Source organism: Arctopsyche grandis, chromosome 9 (assembly GCF_051622035.1).
Source record: "Arctopsyche grandis isolate Sample6627 chromosome 9, ASM5162203v2, whole genome shotgun sequence".
NCBI lineage: Eukaryota > Metazoa > Arthropoda > Insecta > Trichoptera > Hydropsychidae > Arctopsyche > Arctopsyche grandis.
This window is the reverse complement of record NC_135363.1, coordinates 5,297,538-5,319,217: the sequence shown is the minus strand read 5'-3', so window position 1 is coordinate 5,319,217 and position 21,680 is coordinate 5,297,538. Positions and strand designations below refer to the sequence as shown.

The 21,680-nt window shown below is 31.9% G+C and overlaps 1 protein-coding gene across 2 annotated transcripts; it reads left to right on the top strand.

The window, feature by feature from the left end:
• The first annotated feature begins 1,081 nt into the window (after positions 1-1,081).
• Positions 1,082-4,164, top strand: LOC143917124 (uncharacterized). 2 transcript variants are annotated; one of them, XM_077438536.1, is made up of 3 exons: positions 1,082-1,343; positions 1,434-1,667; positions 1,791-4,164. In XM_077438536.1, the coding sequence occupies exons 1-3, from the start codon at positions 1,224-1,226 to the stop codon at positions 2,898-2,900; spliced, it is 1,464 nt and encodes a 487-aa protein (XP_077294662.1). In that variant the 5' UTR covers positions 1,082-1,223; the 3' UTR covers positions 2,901-4,164. The 2 variants fall into 2 exon arrangements, with proteins under 2 accessions (XP_077294662.1, XP_077294661.1); XM_077438535.1 differs by having other exon boundaries at positions 1,104-1,367.
• The last annotated feature ends 17,516 nt before the right edge of the window (positions 4,165-21,680 follow it).

Sequence of the window (21,680 nt, the reverse complement as noted above, 5' to 3'; positions counted from 1 at the left end):
CGAGATAGTCGTTGACGTTTATCCATCGTTTCTTTATTAGTTTTAAACATAGATGGCAGAAGTAAAATAAAATTATTGTTTTTATTCAAAATAATTATCTTATATACAAATTATAAAAAAGGTATGTTTTTAAAAAACTTTTTTTTAATATGTTTATTATTTTCGATCGATAAATCAATCAGGCATGGCCAATTTTATAGTCTCTTTAGACGTTCGTGCAAAACGAAAACAATATGTTATACAAAAACAAAAGAATAATATTGTTTTCGGTGTGTATTATTTAACTTATTATTTTTGTTAGATAAATCTTATGTAATAATTTAGTATTAAAATTGTGATTTGTTTAGGTATGACTATCTGCTGAAAGAGAAACTTTTTGAAATATGTATAGTAAAAATATTAATATAGTCGGTACTATATACTATATATAAAAACGGACTGTCGCTTAATATATTTGTATATTTGTATATTTGTGACGGGCGATCAACCGTCAACCAGTAAGGGGAACAAATTTTTTTTTCATTTTTTTCATTTTTTTAAATAAATATTTATTATTTAAAAATGATAACAACAATAAAATTACCAGTGTGAACTTACAGGTTGTCCCCAAAGCGTCACACCGGTCTTAAGATGCCCGCGAACTCCTCGCGAAGACCACAAACAACGGCCACGAGGTCCTTTGGCTCGAACATATGTCTATTCGATAGTAATAAAAATTTCGTAAATAAAAAGTATTTGAGAATATTTTTGTTTGTGTGACCAATTTTAAATTTTTGGGTGTGACCAGTTTTCTCGTGACCAGTTTTAGCGTGTGACTAGTTTTCTCGTGACCAGTTTTAGCGTGCGACTAGTTTTCTCGTGACCAGTTTTTTTCGCTCGTAATTATAATATTTCTCTGGTTGTAATGCGTATCGTCGTAATTCAAAACATTGTTGTAATTCAAAACATCAACGATGATCTAATTTTAGCTCAATCTCGCTCGTTAGCTTAATTTTGATATTTAATTTAATTTTTATTTCGATATTTTGTACGCTACTGGTTTTAAAAGTTGGCCCAAAATCGTCGTTGGTTTGGTAAGTACGGACCATTAGGTGAATTGATTTAGGTGTATTGCATTCGACCAATTTACCTGCTCCCCTACAAGCGTCTAGGCATCCATTGTCGACTATCGACTAATCGACTTATCGAGGACACTATTGAGCTTCTTCCTCTCTCAGGTAGCGATGGAGTGCAGACTTTGTCTCTGCCAGCAGGGTCCAGCAGGGTCCTTCGTCTCCATCCATGACGACCCTCATCCACCTCAGCGTTTGGTGCAACGCATTTGGACCTGCTGTCAGCTGCGGGTCAGTCGCCGTCACTTACCAAGTGTAAGCCATTGCTATTGTTAATTCGCTACTCCTCGTGATCTTTACCTTTGCCTTTCACATTTGCAGGTTAGGAAAGGTGACCATCTGCCAGATACGATATGCCTTTCTTGTCTCAACAATCTGGAATTGCTCGACACCTTTCGAAACTCTTGTTTTCGGAATGACACAACGTCGAGGCTGGAATCAGACAAGTGTTTGAAAGTCAAGCCGGAGGAGGTTTTGCTGGAAGATTTAATATGGGAAGATGAGTTGGGTGCTGATTGGCCACCCAACATTTCCAGTTCACCCGACGATGGCCAGGTAAGTCAATAGGTTTCTAGTGCTTTAGATCGATTCTAAACAAATTGACATGTAAAATGACATCTAATCACACTATAAATATACATACATATTTAATTGAATAAAGTTCGGTTTATATTTTAGACACCTGGAAGAAAAAATACTCCGAGAGATAATGTGGCAGCAATAATAGATAGCAATACACACATTCCAGCGGAAGAATTAACATTTCGAAATGCTTTAGATGAGATGTGCTCTACAAATTCTGAATTGGATCATAAAATCAATAGTGTGACACAAAAACACTCGGATACTCGACGAAAGCTGCATTATTGTGACATTTGTTCAAAATCATTTACTACGAAACACAGTCTTAGTACACATATAGCTATTCATGCTGGGGTAAAGCCATACGAATGTGACATTTGTTCAAAATCATTTACTATCAAATATCAGCTTAGTAGACATATGGGTATTCATGCTGGGGTAAAACCACACATATGTGGCATTTGTTCAAAATCATTTACTACGAAACGATATCTTAGTTCACATATAGGTATTCATACTGGGGTAAAACCACACAAATGTGACATTTGTTCAAAATCATTTACTACGAAACAAAATCTTAGTGCACATATAGATATTCATACTGGGGTAAAACCACACAAATGTGACATTTGTTCAAAATCATTTACTACGAAACAATATCTTAGTTCACATATAGGTATTCATACTGGGGTAAAGCCACACAAATGTGACATTTGTTCAAAATCATTTACGATGAAAAGCATTCTTAGTTCACATATAGGTATTCATACTGCGGTAAAGCCACACAAATGTGACATTTGTTCAAAATCATTTACTTCGAAACAACATCTTAGTGCACATTTAGTTATTCATACTGGGGTAAAACCACACAAATGTGACATTTGTTCAAAATCATTTACTACGAAACAATATCTTAGTTCACATATAGGTATTCATACTGGGGTAAAGCCACACAAATGTGACATTTGTTCAAAATCATTTACTTCGAAACAACATCTTAGTGCACATATATTTATTCATACTGGGGTAAAACCACACAAATGTGACATTTGTTCAAAATCATTTACTATGAAACACATTCTTAGTAGACATATGGGTATTCATACTGGGTTAAAACCACACAAATGTTACATTTGTTCAAAATCATTTACTATGAAATATCACCTTAGTAGACATATGGGTATTCATGCTGGGGTCCCATGTTGAGCTGGAATGTAGAGCTACTGCGGCACTTACCTCTCTAGACAATTGGGCCATAATTAACAAACTTTCTTTCTCGCCCTCGTAAGTCCAAGTTCTTACTAATAAAGGGTTCTCTTGTTAGAGCCCCTAATATCAAACTCGGAGACTGTAAGATCAAATTTGTCAACGAGTCCACTTATTTGGGTGTTGTTCTCGATGTCAGGCTTACATTCAATGGTCATATTGGGAGAGCATTAGATAAAGCTAAGGTTTTCTTTGGTCGTATTGGTCTCCTTTGTGGTCGCTCATGGGGTTTGGGTTTCCATGAAAAACGCTTGGTATACGATGCTGTGTTTGTTAACTCTTTGACGTATGCATCTAGCATTTGGGGTCATCTTGTCGAATTAAAGACTATTTGTGCTAAATGCCAACATATTCAATGAAATTATGTTACAATTACTCGAGAAAACATAAAAAGTTTTTCATTCATGTTTTTGCAAGGGCAACAAATCCTTTAATCATGAGCCTACCATTGACAGAACACCATACGTACAAATTCCTACACAAACTCCCATGATATGTTAAATTGTTCTAAATATGAATAAATAAAATAAAAAACATCTTGTCGTATCGTACGCGTAGATATATTGATTCACTATTTTGTTTTTTCATTTATGAATCGAACGAATCCTATTTTAACTAGTTCAAGGATTTTTCTGTTTTTAGCATAAATTTATTTTTTTCGGTGCACTTATAACAAGCTCGCGGTGCAAGTGCAGTTAAGAACCACTGCACTAGGCTAAAGCGTTTTGTTTCACTTCCGGTCTAAACTTACTCCCCTTACTAAAAAAAAATGTAAAATTGCTTTAGTGTTGTTATAGTTAGGTTTGAATAGTAAAATAAAATAAAAGTATGTACATAGGTAAATTGAAAACGACCTTCAGAGGAACAATTTTTGCTTAAACCATATCTCCAGTTATTAAAATGCGCCTTGCACCGTTATACCTACATCTACAGATAAAGAAAGAACATTTTCGGTATCTAATAGTTTTTGCACTAAACTGAGATCGGCATTGGGGGATAAGTCTCTCAATGCTTAAGTGTTTCTCAAGTATTATTACATATGTTCAAATTAGGAAAACTAAAAAAAAATTTAATTTAATGTAATTTTGCATTATGATATACATACTGTATTATATTTGTATTTCTTTATTATATGTTTTTTATCACCTATAATATTTTCCAGAATTGTATAATGAAACAAAATAAAATTGAATTGAAAATCTGTAAATTTTTGATTTTGATTTTGGACCCGGATCTGCCGGGTTTTCAAAATTTTGGACCCGGATATTTCCCTTACATATCATAAGTTAGAATAAATGTGATTTCTTCAATTACAACAATATTTTAACATTATTGAAATATAACCGCGATGCATGTACGGATGTTAAAACAGCGGTCGGCAACCAATGCCCCAGGTGCATGCATGATGCATGCGGAATGTCTTGTATTTTGGGCACATTGCTCTTAATGCTTAATTGATGCTAAAATTCGGAATAGATGCTAATAGATGCTAAATTCATAAAATATGCGAATAGATGCTAAATTCATAAAATATGCGAATAGATGCTAAAATAACAAACAAATGTGAAATTTGCATAAAATTTATAAAATTAATAGACAATTTAGAAGTGTCTTCCTAACCCTTTGTCCATTTATTATGTGAAGAAATTGAGGGGATAAAACAGTGCTTGCAGTTTACCATAGACGGTGTTTTTCCTGTTGAAACCAAGCAACTGCTTTTGTCTACTACTGTAAACAAAAGAAGACAGTTGGAGTTGTGTATCCAAAAGGCTGCTCAAAAAAGAGTCTTAAAACTAGACTCGCACTCAAGACTAAATGAGACAAATCTATTCCTCCGCACATTTAGTAAACTATTAAAACCATCTGTGGCAGGTTCAAAATCTAATATTAATGTTAAAGAAGCAGTTTTGTTTTTTAGAAACCTGCCATTGTTTAATGTATTAACAGAGGCTCAATGTTTGAAAGGATATCAGCACTTTTAAGACAATTAATAGAGAAAGTGAATTCACGCCGGATATATTGCTATTATTGATGGCAACAAAAATTAAATATGAAGAGTTTGGTTGTGCCTCTATAAAATCTGTTTGGTGTCCCGTCAATAGTGTGGATGCTGAAAAGTATTTTAGTAAATACAATATAATTGTTACCGATCGTCGCACGAATCTCAAAAAAGAATCTGTAGAAATATGCTCCATGTTAATAAAAGTACAAGAGTAAATTGAGATTCGAATTGATATGAGAAAATTGTGGCTATTTTTTTCTGGGATTCAATCAATGGTTTGGAATATCTGTTTCCGGTATATTAAAAATTTTCCTAGGTTCAAGAAAACCGAAATAGTTTTTCACTAGCTGCATTCCCGCAAAACGTGTCTTAATTTGAACAGTTATTTTGATGATTTATGGCCCCCTATTTCCGTGTGCCCCGCTATATATATGTACATATGTACATAGGTACGCCACTGATAGTGTGAAGTCGAGCCTGTCCCTGCACTTCGACTTCTTTGCAGCGTAATAAGAAAATCCAGCTTCGCATAAATAGGTTGTAGAAACAATAACAAATAAAATATCGTGTAGAAACAATATTTACTTCCGTAAATATTTAGATCGTTGATATATCAGGGGCATTATCAATTACTGTTGTGAAGGCAAAGTTTGTTATTAAATTTGCTTTTCTCTGGTAAGTTATTATTAATATTCAATATTAAATTCAATAATGTAAATCAAATTTTTCACCAAAATTAATTTATCTTATTTATAAAAGTTTGAGATTCTTTGAGCCACGTTCTGTAAATTTCGAAAAAGTTTCAGCTTACTTGAGAATATTTTTTTAATAATTTTGAGGTTATTGTAGAAATTATTAAATAATAATAAATTATTCTATAAATATTATAAATATAAAAGTTGAGAACATTATTATTTCATAAATAAATAATACCTACTTTCAAAAAAATGTTCAAGATTAATATAATATGGTTTAACTAGATATGTTTTAATGTTCATGAATTGCATCGACAACACTTGTTATGGGGACAAGTAGGAGATGGTGTAGAATATTATAGTCACAGATTTTGTCAAATGATTATATTCTTTAATTAGCAGTAAATATAAACGAGATTAATATATAAGTTTGTATTACAAGTTACTAGTAAGTAACTATGTAATAATCACAAGTTACTAGTAAGGCAGTTTAATCGCAAGTAACTATGTAATAATCACATGTTACTAGTAAGGCAGTTTAATCGCAAGTAACTATGTAATAATCACAAGTTACTAGTAAGGCAGTTTAATCGCAAGTAACTATGTATGTAGTAATCACAAGTTACTAGTAAGGCAGTTTAATCGCAAGTGAGGTTCAATAGATCTAACATGAGCATTTATACACAAAAGAATGATAAGCTTTCACCAATCACAGAATTTTGGTAAATAACAAAGTGATTAAGATACAGAGCAACATTCGTGTGTAAGACAGTTTTAATATTTGATTTATGTATCCTTTGAGAGTATCGAGACATTTGTACAGACTCCAGGGATGTTCAACTCGAGAGCACCCCCGAAGTCGGTTTTGTGAGATAGCTCGTGGTAAGCGTGGGCGGGGCTGGTTTCCTCAAGGTGCCTTCCTTCGTCGTCGATGGTCTGGTCTCTGCTGATGTCGGCTCGGCTCGATGTCTATCTCGCTCTCTCTCGTGCAGTGTGCGTAAGTGAGTGTGATACAGGACAAAGGCGGGAAATTGTATAATAATGAAAACAGGTTGTAATTCTGTTTGTATGGTGACTGTATTTTATATATATATATATATATATATATATATATATATATATATATATATATATATATATATATATATATATATATATATATATATATATATATATATATATATATATATATATATATATATATACAGAGATCAAGCAGGGGGGACAGGGGGGGGGGTAACAAAGTAACCACGCGTGCCTTTTGAGGTTAGCCACGCGTAGCTCAGTTGTCTGCCTCCTGGACGAAGACAGACCAAGTTTCCTCTGGTGCACACCGGACGGATACTGGAGCTGGTCTCCAAGTATCGTCACAACCCTCACCAGCCTCTAGCTGGTGATTTCGGTGGCGAGGTGGGCCCCGTAAACACCGGGGTGTTTACGCGCCAAACCGCTATTGACAACTGTTAGTTTGTGTGCCAACCGCTGTCTCAGGGTGGCCAGCACAAAAATATATCGGCCAAATCGTGGGTCGTAAGGCCACGAAAGCCGATCATCAGACATAGTCTGAACAACATTTTTGAGTAGAAACACAATTTATCATAGAGATAAATACAGATAATAATATTTTAGGGTTTACACGTATCGTGGGACAAAATGCAGCTATAGCAATAAAGATTATTAAAAGTAATCTTTGTATTTCAACAGGTCATTAACTGTGTCGTCTTATATAGCAATCGTGTTAGAAACTCGCATAAATTATAATAGATAAGAAGTTAAGTAGATAGAGTTGAGCAGAATAGTTGATTGTACAGGATGGAAGCAATAGAGATATTGAAAGTCTCATAAATAATGAGGGATAACTTAACATCATAAGTAGTTAAAAATGAAACGGATGTTCAAACTTGAGATTAAAGAGTATACATAAATCCATACAAAGGTTATAAGATCATACCACATAACATCCCCATCGTTAGATTAAACATATGGCGGGAGTGCCATGTGATTTAACAATAAAATTAAAGTATTTTGTATAGAGTTTTAAGAATTACATACATCGTTATAAGAATTCCATGTGATCTAACATGTAAAGTAATAAAGTATTATATAATCACTTAATATAATTATTATAAAAGTTTAGTTTTTCAAAAGACTCTAATATAAGATGTTACAAAAATAGTAATTGTAAATGTACATGTTATTGAAACCTCTTTTTTTTTTAATATTCAAAAATTATAAAAATATTGATTATAGAAAAAATCACAAAAATATATAAATTAATCACAAGATTAATAACTATACTATATCAGAAATAGTAAAAATAATTACATGTTTAAACCTATAACAATAAAATTGTATAAATCAATTGAAATAGTAAAAGTTGAAAGAATAATAATGATTTTGTATTTGTTTACAAAACTTAATGAAATATAAATATAATATACGAATTAATAAAATATAATAATCGTGTAGGACTTTTACAATTGGTATAAATGTATTAAGTTAGTAAGAATTCAATAATATTTTTCTTCAAGTAATAGTAATACATTGGTTTACTTGAAATCTATAACTATACTATAAATTTGAATAATATATGTTTGTTAAACTGCGAAATACAGATACAAATTTAAAAAGTTTAAGAATTAAAGATTAAATTATATAATATAATTTTCAAATATAAAGTTTCAGTAAAAGTATTTTATTATATAAAACATTATAATTATTAAGATTAAATGTTTATTTACTTTTCTTAGTTAGGTATTTGTAACCTTTCAATAAGAGATTGGATTGATAAAAGTTAAAATATTGATTTCCACATATGAAATCAAATTTTATAATTAGTTTCAAATGATAATTTCATTTTAAATGTGTCTATAATATAATATAATTGTTCAATCAAATCAACGTCTATAATATAATTTTTCAATCAATTTTTTTTCTAAAACATCCATTGAATTTCAACAGGCACAATAATAATTCATTAAAATGATATAATAATGTTTCTGAACTATATAATATAAGATTTTTAAGTATAAACTTAAATTGTTTAAAGATTTTTTTTTTTTTATAATTAAGAGATTACACAAATTAAAAATACAAGAATAATAGTTATAAACATTAACAATAATTAATAAGATAATTGAGAAATAATGACAACAACAATAATTAATACGATGGTTGGAAATCGCTGAATTAAGTAGATAAAGTAGATAAAGAATTGCTACTTTCGAAGAGGAATTCGAATAGTTTTTTTATTTAACGTGTTGTATATAGCGTTAACTTTTCGAATATAATATTCCATTACATTATTCTATGATGTATGGTATTTTATTTTTGATGTCGTCAATATGTGATGACAATACAAGTACATGAATAAATTGTCATTGCATTAAAATAATTCAAAAATCTTTTATTTATCAACAACTTTAGTTGCCTTCTTTCTTTTTATATTATATGTGTACATGAGAGTTCAATAATGTTATACATATTTATTTTTAAATATTGTGTTCATAGTTCTGTCATAGAACTAAATTAATTGTTATTTTTAAATTTCTTTATATATTTTGCTGGTTATAAAATATTAATAAAATATAAATTTTCACGTTGAAACTAACATGTCGATATTAAACCTTTAGGTATCAGGATAACTGGTTTAATTAAATTTAAACAGTTTAATTAATTTTCAAGTCATATTTATTTATAGAATATAAAATATTTACTGTTATAATAAGATTTATATTTGTTTCTAAGAAATTTACTTTTAGCTTTAGATTTCGGTTTATTTAGGTTTTTATAACTATGTTGGTTTACGATTTATATTAGTTGTAGATTGCGAATGTAAATGGTTGTCGATTACTTACAATCTTCTTCTCAAAATTTCGCATGGTTTTGTATTTTTTTTTCTATATTATTTAAAATCAGGATTTAATTTATTTTACGATTTACACTTGCGTATACATACATATGTATGTGTATGTAGTGTTTAAGAACATATCAATTACGTAATTTATATGTATATATAATTCTATTCTAATCAGTTTGTTTATAATCCGTGTAACGAAGGTGTTATATAGTCATTTGAAATAGTTCGACTATGTTCAAAAGAATAATTTATTTTTTAATTGACAATAAGTAGTTTGAATATATTGAATAATAACAAGTTCTACAACTACTGTCAAAATTAGATGTGAAATCTATTTTTCAATTAATCTAATTATTATATAACTTTAAAAATAAAGAAATTTCAAATTGTCTGTTGCAACAATTTAATATTGATTATAATGATTCTAAAAAGAATAAGTTTATGAATATTAACTATCTTCATTTGGAATAGTTTACGTTTTCGATTTAAGTAATTGGATTTTTTTTTTTATTATTTTTTTTTAATATTTCAAAAGTAATTAGTAATATATTTTTTAATTCTTAATTAAATAATAATTATAATAATAGTTTTAATTATTGGTAATCAAATTATTCAATTCACGTCTAAGTTGTAATAGTGAAACTGAATTTCTATGTTTTTAAATATGTATAGGTTGTTTATAAATTTTATAAACATAAGATTTTTAAATATATATATATATATATATATATATATATATATATATATATATATATATATATATATATATATATATTGTTTTGATCTATTATTTTATTTTTAATAAAAAAAAAAAAAACATGTTGTTTTTTATGAAACTCCAGCAGAAAGTTGTCAGATAAAGTTAAAAATTTCAATTATGAATTAAATTATATCACAGACAGTGATGTATGCTATTATTAACATTTCATAAGAGCAATTAATTAGTTATAAAAAAAAAGGATTTAAATATTATACTATGCTAAATATTATTTAAGCATACATATATCGAATCAATTAATAATAAACGAAGCATATATTATATATGTAATATCGATGCACATATCGACAAGCAACTTATTTGCATATATCGACGATTATTTTGAAGCAATTAATAATTTATCGTATAAATAGGGTTATACGATCCCTCTCATCTATACAATACTATTAATATGTATATGTATACTAAATGCATATATGAAAAAAAAAATTTGAAAATTGATTTGAAGTTATAAATAATAAATATACTATAAATAAAAATTATTTCTATTAGATACTTAAAATTATTATATTAGATAAGATAAGAAGTATCAATTGACTTACTGATACTTAGGAATAAATATGTATCAACTTGATAATCATTTTTGGATTTCATTTTGAAAAATAAAATGAAAGGAATAAAATATAATTCGACAAATTCGAATTCTCCAAAATAAAATACAAATACGCGAAAGATGCTTATTATAATATCTCTAGGATTATTTACTTATTATTATTATCTTTAATCCAAAGTTTTGATGAGGAACATTTAAACCCTCACATCTCTATTAGTGATCAGATCAACAAAATTATATTTTTTTTAACTAATTTTGTACTTTATAACTCCTTATTTTTCTGAACTCTTTTCTTTTCACTAACAAAGCTAGTAATATTAAATATTACAAAGTAAGATATCTAAATATCTACTTTTCACATAAATGTATACTTTCAGAAAAAATAAAATTAGAATGATGGAATTATTCAACATTAGAACATTCTTCATCTGTTGAAAGTTCACATTTGTTATAAATCACTTGTCAATAGCTATTTTAAATCAAAGATCTTGAATCTAGGTCCATCAAACAGAAATCATTATTAGAAGAATACGATTATAATATAGTTCATAAATCTGTTAAAATTAACTTCAACACTACTGTTTTGACTACGTACATATAACGTATGTCCATATAATGGAATTAGAATCAGATATAATATAATGGTATAATGGAATCAGAACTACATAGATTAAATTATTACGAATTTTAAAATTTCATTACCAAACTTATCAACTAATGAAATTATCTTATTAAGATTGACGAATCTCTTTGGATCATAAGGATCATATATTATGTAGCACACTAGTGTTGGGCCCGTTGATTTCAACGGGTGGTTTCGAAAAGGAATTGAAACTCGAATAAAAATAAAGTTAAAGATATTGAATCGACTGGTTTCGGAAAGAAATTGATGCACGAATTACGAATGACAAATTACGAATTACGAATTACATTTTGTGTATCGCCGACGCCTCCGGCACCCCGGGGCCTTCGCCCCCGGCGCTTCCGTCGCTCCGGGGCCTTCGGCCTCAGCGCCGCCGACACCTCCGGCGCCCCCAATGCTTTCGGCACCCCGGGGGCTTCGCCCCCAGCGCCCCCGTTGCCTCCGGCACCCCGGGGGCTTTGCTCCCAGCGCCGCCGGCGCCTCCGGCGCCCTCAATGCCTTCGGCACCCCGGGGGCTTCGCCCCCAGCGCCCCCGATGCCTCCGGCACCTCGGGGGCTTCGCCCCCAGGCGCCGCCGACGCCTCCGGCGCCCCCAGCGCCCCCAATGCCTTCGGCACCCCGGGGGCTTCGCCCCCAGCGCCCCCGATGACTTCTGCACCCCGGGGCCTGAAAAAACTGGGAAACTGAAAAACTGAAAAAATGAAAAAAATGAAAAAACTGAAAAAATGAAAAAACTGAAAAAATGAAAAAACTGAAAAAATGAAAAAAATGAAAAAACTGAAAAAATGAAAAAAATGAAAAAAACTGAAAAACTGAAAAAAATGAAAAAACTGAAAAAATGAAAAAAATGAAAAAATTGAAAAAATGAAAAATGTGAAAAAAAAAAAATTGTTCCCCATACTGGTTGATTCATCATGTTCGGCGAGAGTTAGGACACACACACACACCCACACACACACCCACACACACACACACAGATTACCGTCTTTATATATATGATTGCATTATATTGTTGAAGAAATAAAATAAATTATTTCAAATTATAAATAATTAAAATTATCAGTATCTATGGAATAAATTATATCAAATGAAAAGTCAAATATATTATCGAATATAAAGAAATTATTATCGTCTTGAGATTAATAATGAAAGGTCAGTGTAAAGTCTTTCATCATAAAAGAATAAAAGATTATGGAAAATCTTACTTATCAAATATATATATATATATATATATATATATATATATATATATATATATATATATATATATATATATATATATATATATATATATATATATATATATATATATATATATATATATATATATATATATATATATATATATATATATATATATATATATATATATATTTGTCTCTGTTTTGCCACTCGTCTCTGTTTTGCGCAACACTCATCCATCTCATTCCGCACATTTTCCTAATTTCGTTCACCCATCTTCCTTGCGGTCTTCCTTTTACTCTTTTGCCTTCTCTCGGGTATCATTCAAGCACTTCTTTTGTCCACCTTTCGTCCATCCTCCTAGCTACGTGACCCGCCCATTGCCATTTCAATCTCTTCACTCTATCCACTATGTCCACTACCCTTGTCATATTTCTCACCCACGTGTTCCGCTTTCTGTCTTTCCTCGTTATGCCAAGCATACAGCGTTCCATACTTCTTTGAGTGCATTGGATTTTATTTAGCATCTTGGCGTTCAGTGTCCAAGTTTCACATCCATACGTCATCACTGGCAAAACGCATTGATCAAAGATCCTTTTCTTCAGGCAGAGTGGCATTTTTGATTTAAAAACAGCATTCATCCGTCCAAATGCACTCCACCCTAATTTCATACGTCTCTTTATCTCTTCATTTTTACTACCAGACATGTCAATTATTTGACCTAAATATAAATAATTATTTACTACTTCTACTGGTTTATCATCTAAGGGGATGCTATCAGGCATGCAATAACTATTGAACATTAGTTTAGTCTTATCTACGTTAATTTTTAATCCTACTTTTCTACTTTCCCTGTCCAGCTGTGTTAGTCTGATAAGTAGGTCAGCTGAATCACGAGCTACTAAAACTATATCGTCTGCGAACCGAAGGTGACTCAAAAAGCGACCATTGATGCTTACTCCGGCTGTATCCCAATCCAATTTCCTGAAAACTCCCTCAAGCACCGCATTGAATAACTTGGGCGAGATTGTATCTCCTTGTCTTACTCCTTTTCCTATGCTAAATCTATCTGTACCTGAAAAAATTTTAACCGAAGCTGTGGCATTCTTATATATTGCAGCTAACAGTCCCACATAGGGTTCCGGCACTCCCTGTGTTTTTAGAGCGTTAAGTACTGCATTATGACTAACTGTATCGAAGGCTTTCTCATAATCGACGAAACCTAGGCACAATGGCCGTTGATATTCGTTGGCGCGCTCGATTAGTTCGCCAACTACTTGGAGGTGGTCCATTGTGCTGAAATTTGCCCTAAACCCTGCCTGCTCTATAGGTTGGTTCTCGTCGAGGATATTTTTCAGCCTTTCTGTAATAACCTTCGTGAAGAGCTTGTAGACCGCTGAGAGTAGACTAATGGGTCGGTAGTTCTTGATATCGCTTTTGTCGCCTTTTTTGTGTATTAAAATGATAGTTGCGTTATTCCATCCTTCTGGTATAGCTTGGTTCTGGATGCATTTGCTGAAAAGCCTAGCTAAGATATTAATTAGGGGGGGGCCGCCACATTTTAATAAGTCAATGGGAATATTATCTTCCCCTGGGGTTTTACCGTTCTTTGCAGTTTTTAGCGCGGCCTCTACTTCGCTAGGCAATACTGCAGGAACCCTTTGGCCGTGTGTCGATTCCAGAGCGGGGAATTGGCCGTTGTCGTTCTCGTATAGTTTTGCATAGAACGTGTAAACTCTGTCTATGATTTCTTCTCTATTCCTAATTATTACTCCGCTCTCTGATCTGATTGCGATCATTTGGTTTTTGCCTAAGAAAAGATCCTGTTTGCACTTTTTCAGGCTACGGTTATTCTTAATGGTATTTTCTATTAGCTTGCTGTTAAAATCCCTGACATCCCTGACTATTCTCTTTTTAATTTCCTTATTTACTAGATTGTATTCTTGCTTATTATTATCCCTATCTAAATTCCTTTTATGCTTAATTAGGTTTTTTGTTTCCGCTGAAATTTTGCTCAATTTAATCTGTTTCCTGAATCCACCTAATTTCTTACCTGTTGAGGTTAGAACCGAACTAATTACAGTGTTCAATTCCTCGATGTCTGCTTCTGGGTTTAATTTCCCGTATCGATTTCCAAGTTCGAGTTCGAATTCCTTTTTCCTAGACCTTAGTTCCTTAGTTGAGCGAAATCTGGAGAGTTACTGCATCCTTTTATTAATTTCCTACGTTCGCAATTTATATTAATGGCCATCTTGGCACGGACTAATCTGTGATCGCTACCTATATCTACTTTACTTAAAACACTAACGTCTTTAACGGAGTGCAGGGCATTTGTTAGGATGAAATCGATCTCGTTTCTGTCTCCTTTAGGACTCTCCCAAGTCCACTTATTGTTGGTGTTTTTCCTGAAAAATGAATTAGTGATAAAGAGCCTGTTGTGTTCTGCGAATTCTATGAGGCGATCGCCTCTGTCGTTTCTTTGGCCGGTACCAAAATTGCCTACTGCTCTTTCTGTATTTGCCTTTTGTCCTATTTTTGCGTTAAAGTCGCCCATGATTATTTTAAAGTGGTGACGGCTATTATCGTATGCGTCCTGTATTTTTTCGTAGAAGTCTTCTATTTCCTCGTCTGGGTGGCTAGATGTGGGGGCGTACACTTGGAAGATTTGACAAGTGTACCTGCTCGAGATTCTTAATACTATATAGCATATACGTTCCGATATGTCGCTTATTTCTATAATATTTCTTTCTATTCTCTTATTGATAAGAAACCCTACTCCTCCTATTCTACCATTTGGTAGCCCTCTCCAGTAGAGACAGTTACCACTTTTTAGGATTATTTGGTTTTGCTGTTTTCGTCTTACTTCACTAAGTCCTACTATATCCCATTTGATATTTTCTAATTCATTCTCTAATGCAAGCACACTTCCTTCACTCGATAACGTTCTTACATTGTACGTGGCTAAATACAGATTTCTATTAGCTAAGCTATCATCCATCGTCACTCTTACCTTGTTGGAGGTTTGGATATTATTTTTCTCGCATTTATCCTAGATGTGTTGAGAAAAAGGCGGTACTTGAGAGAGATTTCCATTCAAGGAGTGAGTTCTTACCGCCATAGACTCTTCTCTGTGGTCAGCTTTGACAGATAGTCATCCTAGGTATCACTTGGATCACTTATGAGTTATTACATGCCATTTAACAGGGTTACTTTGTAAGTGAAAGTAGTTAGTTATGATAATAATAGATTAGCAATTGTTATACTACTTTTATACAGATCTTTTTTACAGATCTTTATCGTGAGACGCCTCTTTGGAGACAACGGATTTATATATGTGAGTGCGGTTTGCAATTTAATATTTTAATAATAACTTTAGTAAAGAATATAAAATTACACGAATTACTTTAATATAATTTAAATATGAAAAAGAACTGATAGACAGTTGGGAAACACCGTTTCTGTTTGCTATTATTCTATTAAGTAAAGTTCGTTAAAGATTTTTGGCTGGAAGCAATTATATGGAAGATTTATTGCTTCTGTGGGACCGACTGAAGGACCCTTTTTTTGTATTCAGGTAAGGAGATGTATCTCGTTCGTATGCTCAGATTTGACACAAAAATTAACACAAAATTTTTCGAAATAACTGATATAAAACCGCTTTTTACGACCGATTTGCTGTTTATTTTTACACTTAAATTATACTAGGATGCAATTAGTAAAATAAGTGATTAGATGGTTAAATTTTTAGATTAAATTTCGTGCAATAGCCGGGTTTAAGCGAGTAATAGCGGGAAGAACGCAGAAGCACGTCTTCCCCGCATGACACGAAAGACCGAACCTCATATATATATATATATATATATATATATATATATATATATATATATATATATATATATATATATATATATATATATATATATATATATATATTTGATAAGTAAGATTTTCCATAATCTTTTATTCTTTTATGATGAAAGACTTTACACTGACCTTTCATTATTAATCTCAAGACGATAATAATTTCTTTATATTCGATAATATATTTGACTTTTCATTTGATATAATTTATTCCATAGATACTGATAATTTTAATTATTTATAATTTGAAATAATTTATTTTATTTCTTCAACAATATAATGCAATCATATATATAAAGACGGTAATCTGTGTGTGTGTGTGTGGGTGTGTGTGTGTGTCCTAACTCTCGCCGAACATGATGAATCAACCAGTATGGGGAACAATTATTTTTTTTTTCACATTTTTCATTTTTTCAATTTTTTCATTTTTTCAGTTTTTTCATTTTTTTCATTTTTTCAGTTTTTTCATTTTTTTCATTTTTTCAGTTTTTTAATTTTTTTCATTTTTTCAGTTTTTTCATTTTTTTCATTTTTTCAGTTTTTCAGTTTCCCAGTTTTTTCAGGCCCCGGGGTGCAGAAGGCATCGGGGGCGCTGGGGGCGAAGCCCCCGGGGTGCCGAAGGCATTGGGGGCGCTGGGGGCGCCGGAGGCGTCGGCGGCGCTGGGGGCGAAGCCCCCGAGGTGCCGGAGGCATCGGGGGCGCTGGGGGCGAAGCCCCCGGGGTGCCGAAGGCATTGGGGGCGCCGGAGGCGCCGGCGGCGCTGGGAGCGAAGCCCCCGGGGTGCCGGAGGCAACGGGGGCGCTGGGGGCGAAGCCCCCGGGGTGCCGAAAGCATTGGGGGCGCCGGAGGCGTCGGCGGCGCTGAGGCCGAAGGCCCCGGAGCGACGGAAGCGCCGGGGGCGAAGGCCCCGGGGTGCCGGAGGCGTCGGCGATACACAAAATGTAATTCATAATTCGTAATTTGTCATTCGTAATTCGTGCATCAATTTCTTTCCGAAACCAGTCGATTCAATATCTTTAACTTTATTTTTATTCGAGTTTCAATTCCTTTTCGAAACCACCCGTTGAAATCAACGGGCCCAACACTAGTGTGCTACATAATATATGATCCTTATGATCCAAAGAGATTCGTCAATCTTAATAAGATAATTTCATTAGTTGATAAGTTTGGTAATGAAATTTTAAAATTCGTAATAATTTAATCTATGTAGTTCTGATTCCATTATACCATTATATTATATCTGATTCTAATTCCATTATATGGACATACGTTATATGTACGTAGTCAAAACAGTAGTGTTGAAGTTAATTTTAACAGATTTATGAACTATATTATAATCGTATTCTTCTAATAATGATTTCTGTTTGATGGACCTAGATTCAAGATCTTTGATTTAAAATAGCTATTGACAAGTGATTTATAACAAATGTGAACTTTCAACAGATGAAGAATGTTCTAATGTTGAATAATTCCATCATTCTAATTTTATTTTTTCTGAAAGTATACATTTATGTGAAAAGTAGATATTTAGATATCTTACTTTGTAATATTTAATATTACTAGCTTTGTTAGTGAAAAGAAAAGAGTTCAGAAAAATAAGGAGTTATAAAGTACAAAATTAGTTAAAAAAAATATAATTTTGTTGATCTGATCACTTCAATAGATTTTTATTTATTTAATAGAGATGTGAGGGTTTAAATGTTCCTCATCAAAACTTTGGATTAAAGATAATAATAATAAGTAAATAATCCTAGAGATATTATAATAAGCATCTTTCGCGTATTTGTATTTTATTTTGGAGAATTCGAATTTGTCGAATTATATTTTATTCCTTTCATTTTATTTTTCAAAATGAAATCCAAAAATGATTATCAAGTTGATACATATTTATTCCTAAGTATCAGTAAGTCAATTGATACTTCTTATCTTATCTAATATAATAATTTTAAGTATCTAATAGAAATAATTTTTATTTATAGTATATTTATTATTTATAACTTCAAATCAATTTTCAAATTTTTTTTTTTCATATATGCATTTAGTATACATATACATATTAATAGTATTGTATAGATGAGAGGGATCGTATAACCCTATTTATACGATAAATTATTAATTGCTTCAAAATAATCGTCGATATATGCAAATAAGTTGCTTGTCGATATGTGCATCGATATTACATATATAATATATGCTTCGTTTATTATTAATTGATTCGATATATGTATGCTTAACCTTTCCCTTACGGTGCTAAAAAATTACGCGTGCAGCGGTGATGTCGACTCAGTCGTTCTAGAAATTCGTGATTTTAAAGTCGGATAAATATGAATATTTAACCATTTTTCCTTCTATTCATGACTATAGTAATAGTCCGTATCTATATAAATGTATATATATGTATCAATATTGGTAATATACTGCTAAAAACGATCTAAAAAGCATGAAATTGAAGACGCGTGAACGACAATCACAGAAGACCGCCCATCTCCAAGTGAGGACGAACACTAGGCCCCCACTCCGCGACTCGCTGATCAGAAATCACGCCACATCCGCCAGAATTACGCGATGATTCAAAACCTATGCGTAAAAATATATTCAATTTTTTCATCAAATTAAATAAAATATATTTATATGTACTTTTTATGTATTTATTTTCACAATAATAATTTTAATACACAAATACATAAATTGATAAAAAAAAATGAGAAGTAAACGTAAATAAAAAAAATATAAGACAATAATAAAACGTTGAAAATTAATTGATAAATATAAGTATTCATCCTTGCTATAATACAAGTAGACAATTACAAAAATTACAAAATTCACATGAATGATAAAAATATAAATTTTATGTAAATGTAAGTAAAGAACAATAGCATCAAAAATGTACGAAAACCGAATAACAATAAAATTAAATATTTGTGTCCATTACATAACAATCAGAGCATGAAATAATTTTTTGTTCAATTCTGTGCGTTATACAAACAGGCTTTTGACAAATATAGCACAATAGCCGAGTTCTTTTTTTTATCATTGGATAAGGGCAGAATCTACAGTTTCTCGTTTGCACTCTAGAAATGGTAGATGTATTCTCCGATATGCCTTCTTGCGGAATGTTAGTGGAATGTGCTTCTAGTGATTGTCGATCATACTGCGATATAACCATATCAATAGCATCCTGTTGTTGTTTATGGAATTTTACTGTACTTTTTTTTCTCCTTACAATATTGGGCATAGCTAATTCCAAACTAAGTTCTCTAATAAATAATTTTCGTCGACTTCTGTTATTCGCCTTCCATTCTGGATATTTCTGCGCCCATAGCAAATATGCATTTAGCGCAGCTATATCCAGCATCTCCATAAACACTCTAAAAGGCCATCTTCTTGTTGATCTTGCACAAGAATACTCACTTGTCATTTTTGTTTCGATGGTAAAAATTCTTTGGGAATTTCCCGTTTATTTTTACGTAGGGTACCAGTTAGAGTTAGCCCTTTATCTAAAAGGCTATCAGCTAATGCCACCGAAGTAAAAAAGTTGTCCGTTGTTACACCTCTATTGGTGCCATATTGCGGTTGAACTAAATCCATCACTACACGATTCCCTTGATTTATCTCTCGGCAATTATTAACCATACCTGTATAAACCTGTATATTTAATATATATGCTGTTGAAGAGTCAGCCGATACCCACATTTTTATTCCATATCTACCGGGTTTCGACTTCATATATACGCGGAATGGGCAATTGCCTCTATAGGTAGCCAAACGTTCATCCACAGTAATGTTGCAACTTGGAGAATAATTACGTTTACATTCTTCTACAAATTCATTAAAAATTGTCCTGATAGGTTCTAATTTATCAGACGACACGTGTATTCTTTCTTGTCTGGTTTCTTTGTCGTCAAAACGAATTTGACTGAATATTGTGATGAACCTATCCCAAGACATAGATGCCGTAAAAAATGGTTGGCAAAAAGCGCTGTCATTAGTCCACAATTCATTTAAGCTTAATTTTCGGGTCCTATTTCTGCCAGACGCAAGCATTATTCCAATGAATGCAAGCAATTCTTCTGCCAATATCGGCTCGATAAATTTCGTGGATGTACGATGTAACTGACGATTCGTTTGTTCACATATTTCTCTCACCATATTTGAATTTATAAACAAAGAGAACATTTCTCTAATAGTATTTACAGTAGTGCTACCATTTATAAGTCCTGAATTTTCGGTAACAATATTGCACTCTCTACGTCTTGAGGATGATGGTGGTAATGAATTCCATTGAAATCCATGATTCGATGTATACACTTCTTCGTCTTCATTTTCACTGGCCTCTAATTCCGAATCTGTATCTTCCATATCTTCAATAAAATCTTCCGTATCAGTAAAATTATCATTTATTTCAAAATCGAGATCGCTATCATATTCCTCTTCATTCATCAAATTTCTTTCAGCCATTTTTTTCTAAAATTAAAATTGTCTTTGAAAATATAAATATAATATACAATGTAGCATAGCAAATTAAAAAAAAATAGCATTAAATAATTATTACCGTATTTACTATATAATAATCAAGAAACACAAATAAAGTGCTGGTCCACACGGTACAAAAAAGCTCCGAAACGAAAAAACAACACGCGCGCACCGAGAATGGGACACGACTGAAGGAAAAAACGTAATAACACACACTGCATTTGTGCATTATGCCCGATTCTTCGATAAAATATTTTTTTCTGTTGCGTCAGATAAATACGTGTATATTATAATAATTCTATCTAATACATTAATGTATTGCTGAGGAATACCCAAAATATGAACTCTGTATTTAGTATATTTACAGAGATATTCACACAATTAGAGTAAATGTCGACTATGTTTCTATCACCGGTAAGGAAAGGTTAAATAATATTTAGCATAGTATAATATTTAAATCCTTTTTTTTATAACTAATTAATTGCTCTTATGAAATGTTAATAATAGCATACATCACTGTCTGTGATATAATTTAATTCATAATTGAAATTTTTAACTTTATCTGACAACTTTCTGCTGGAGTTTCATAAAAAACAACATGTTTTTTTTTTTTTTATTAAAAATAAAATAATAGATCAAAACAATAAATTAATTTGAATCTATGTATTTATGTT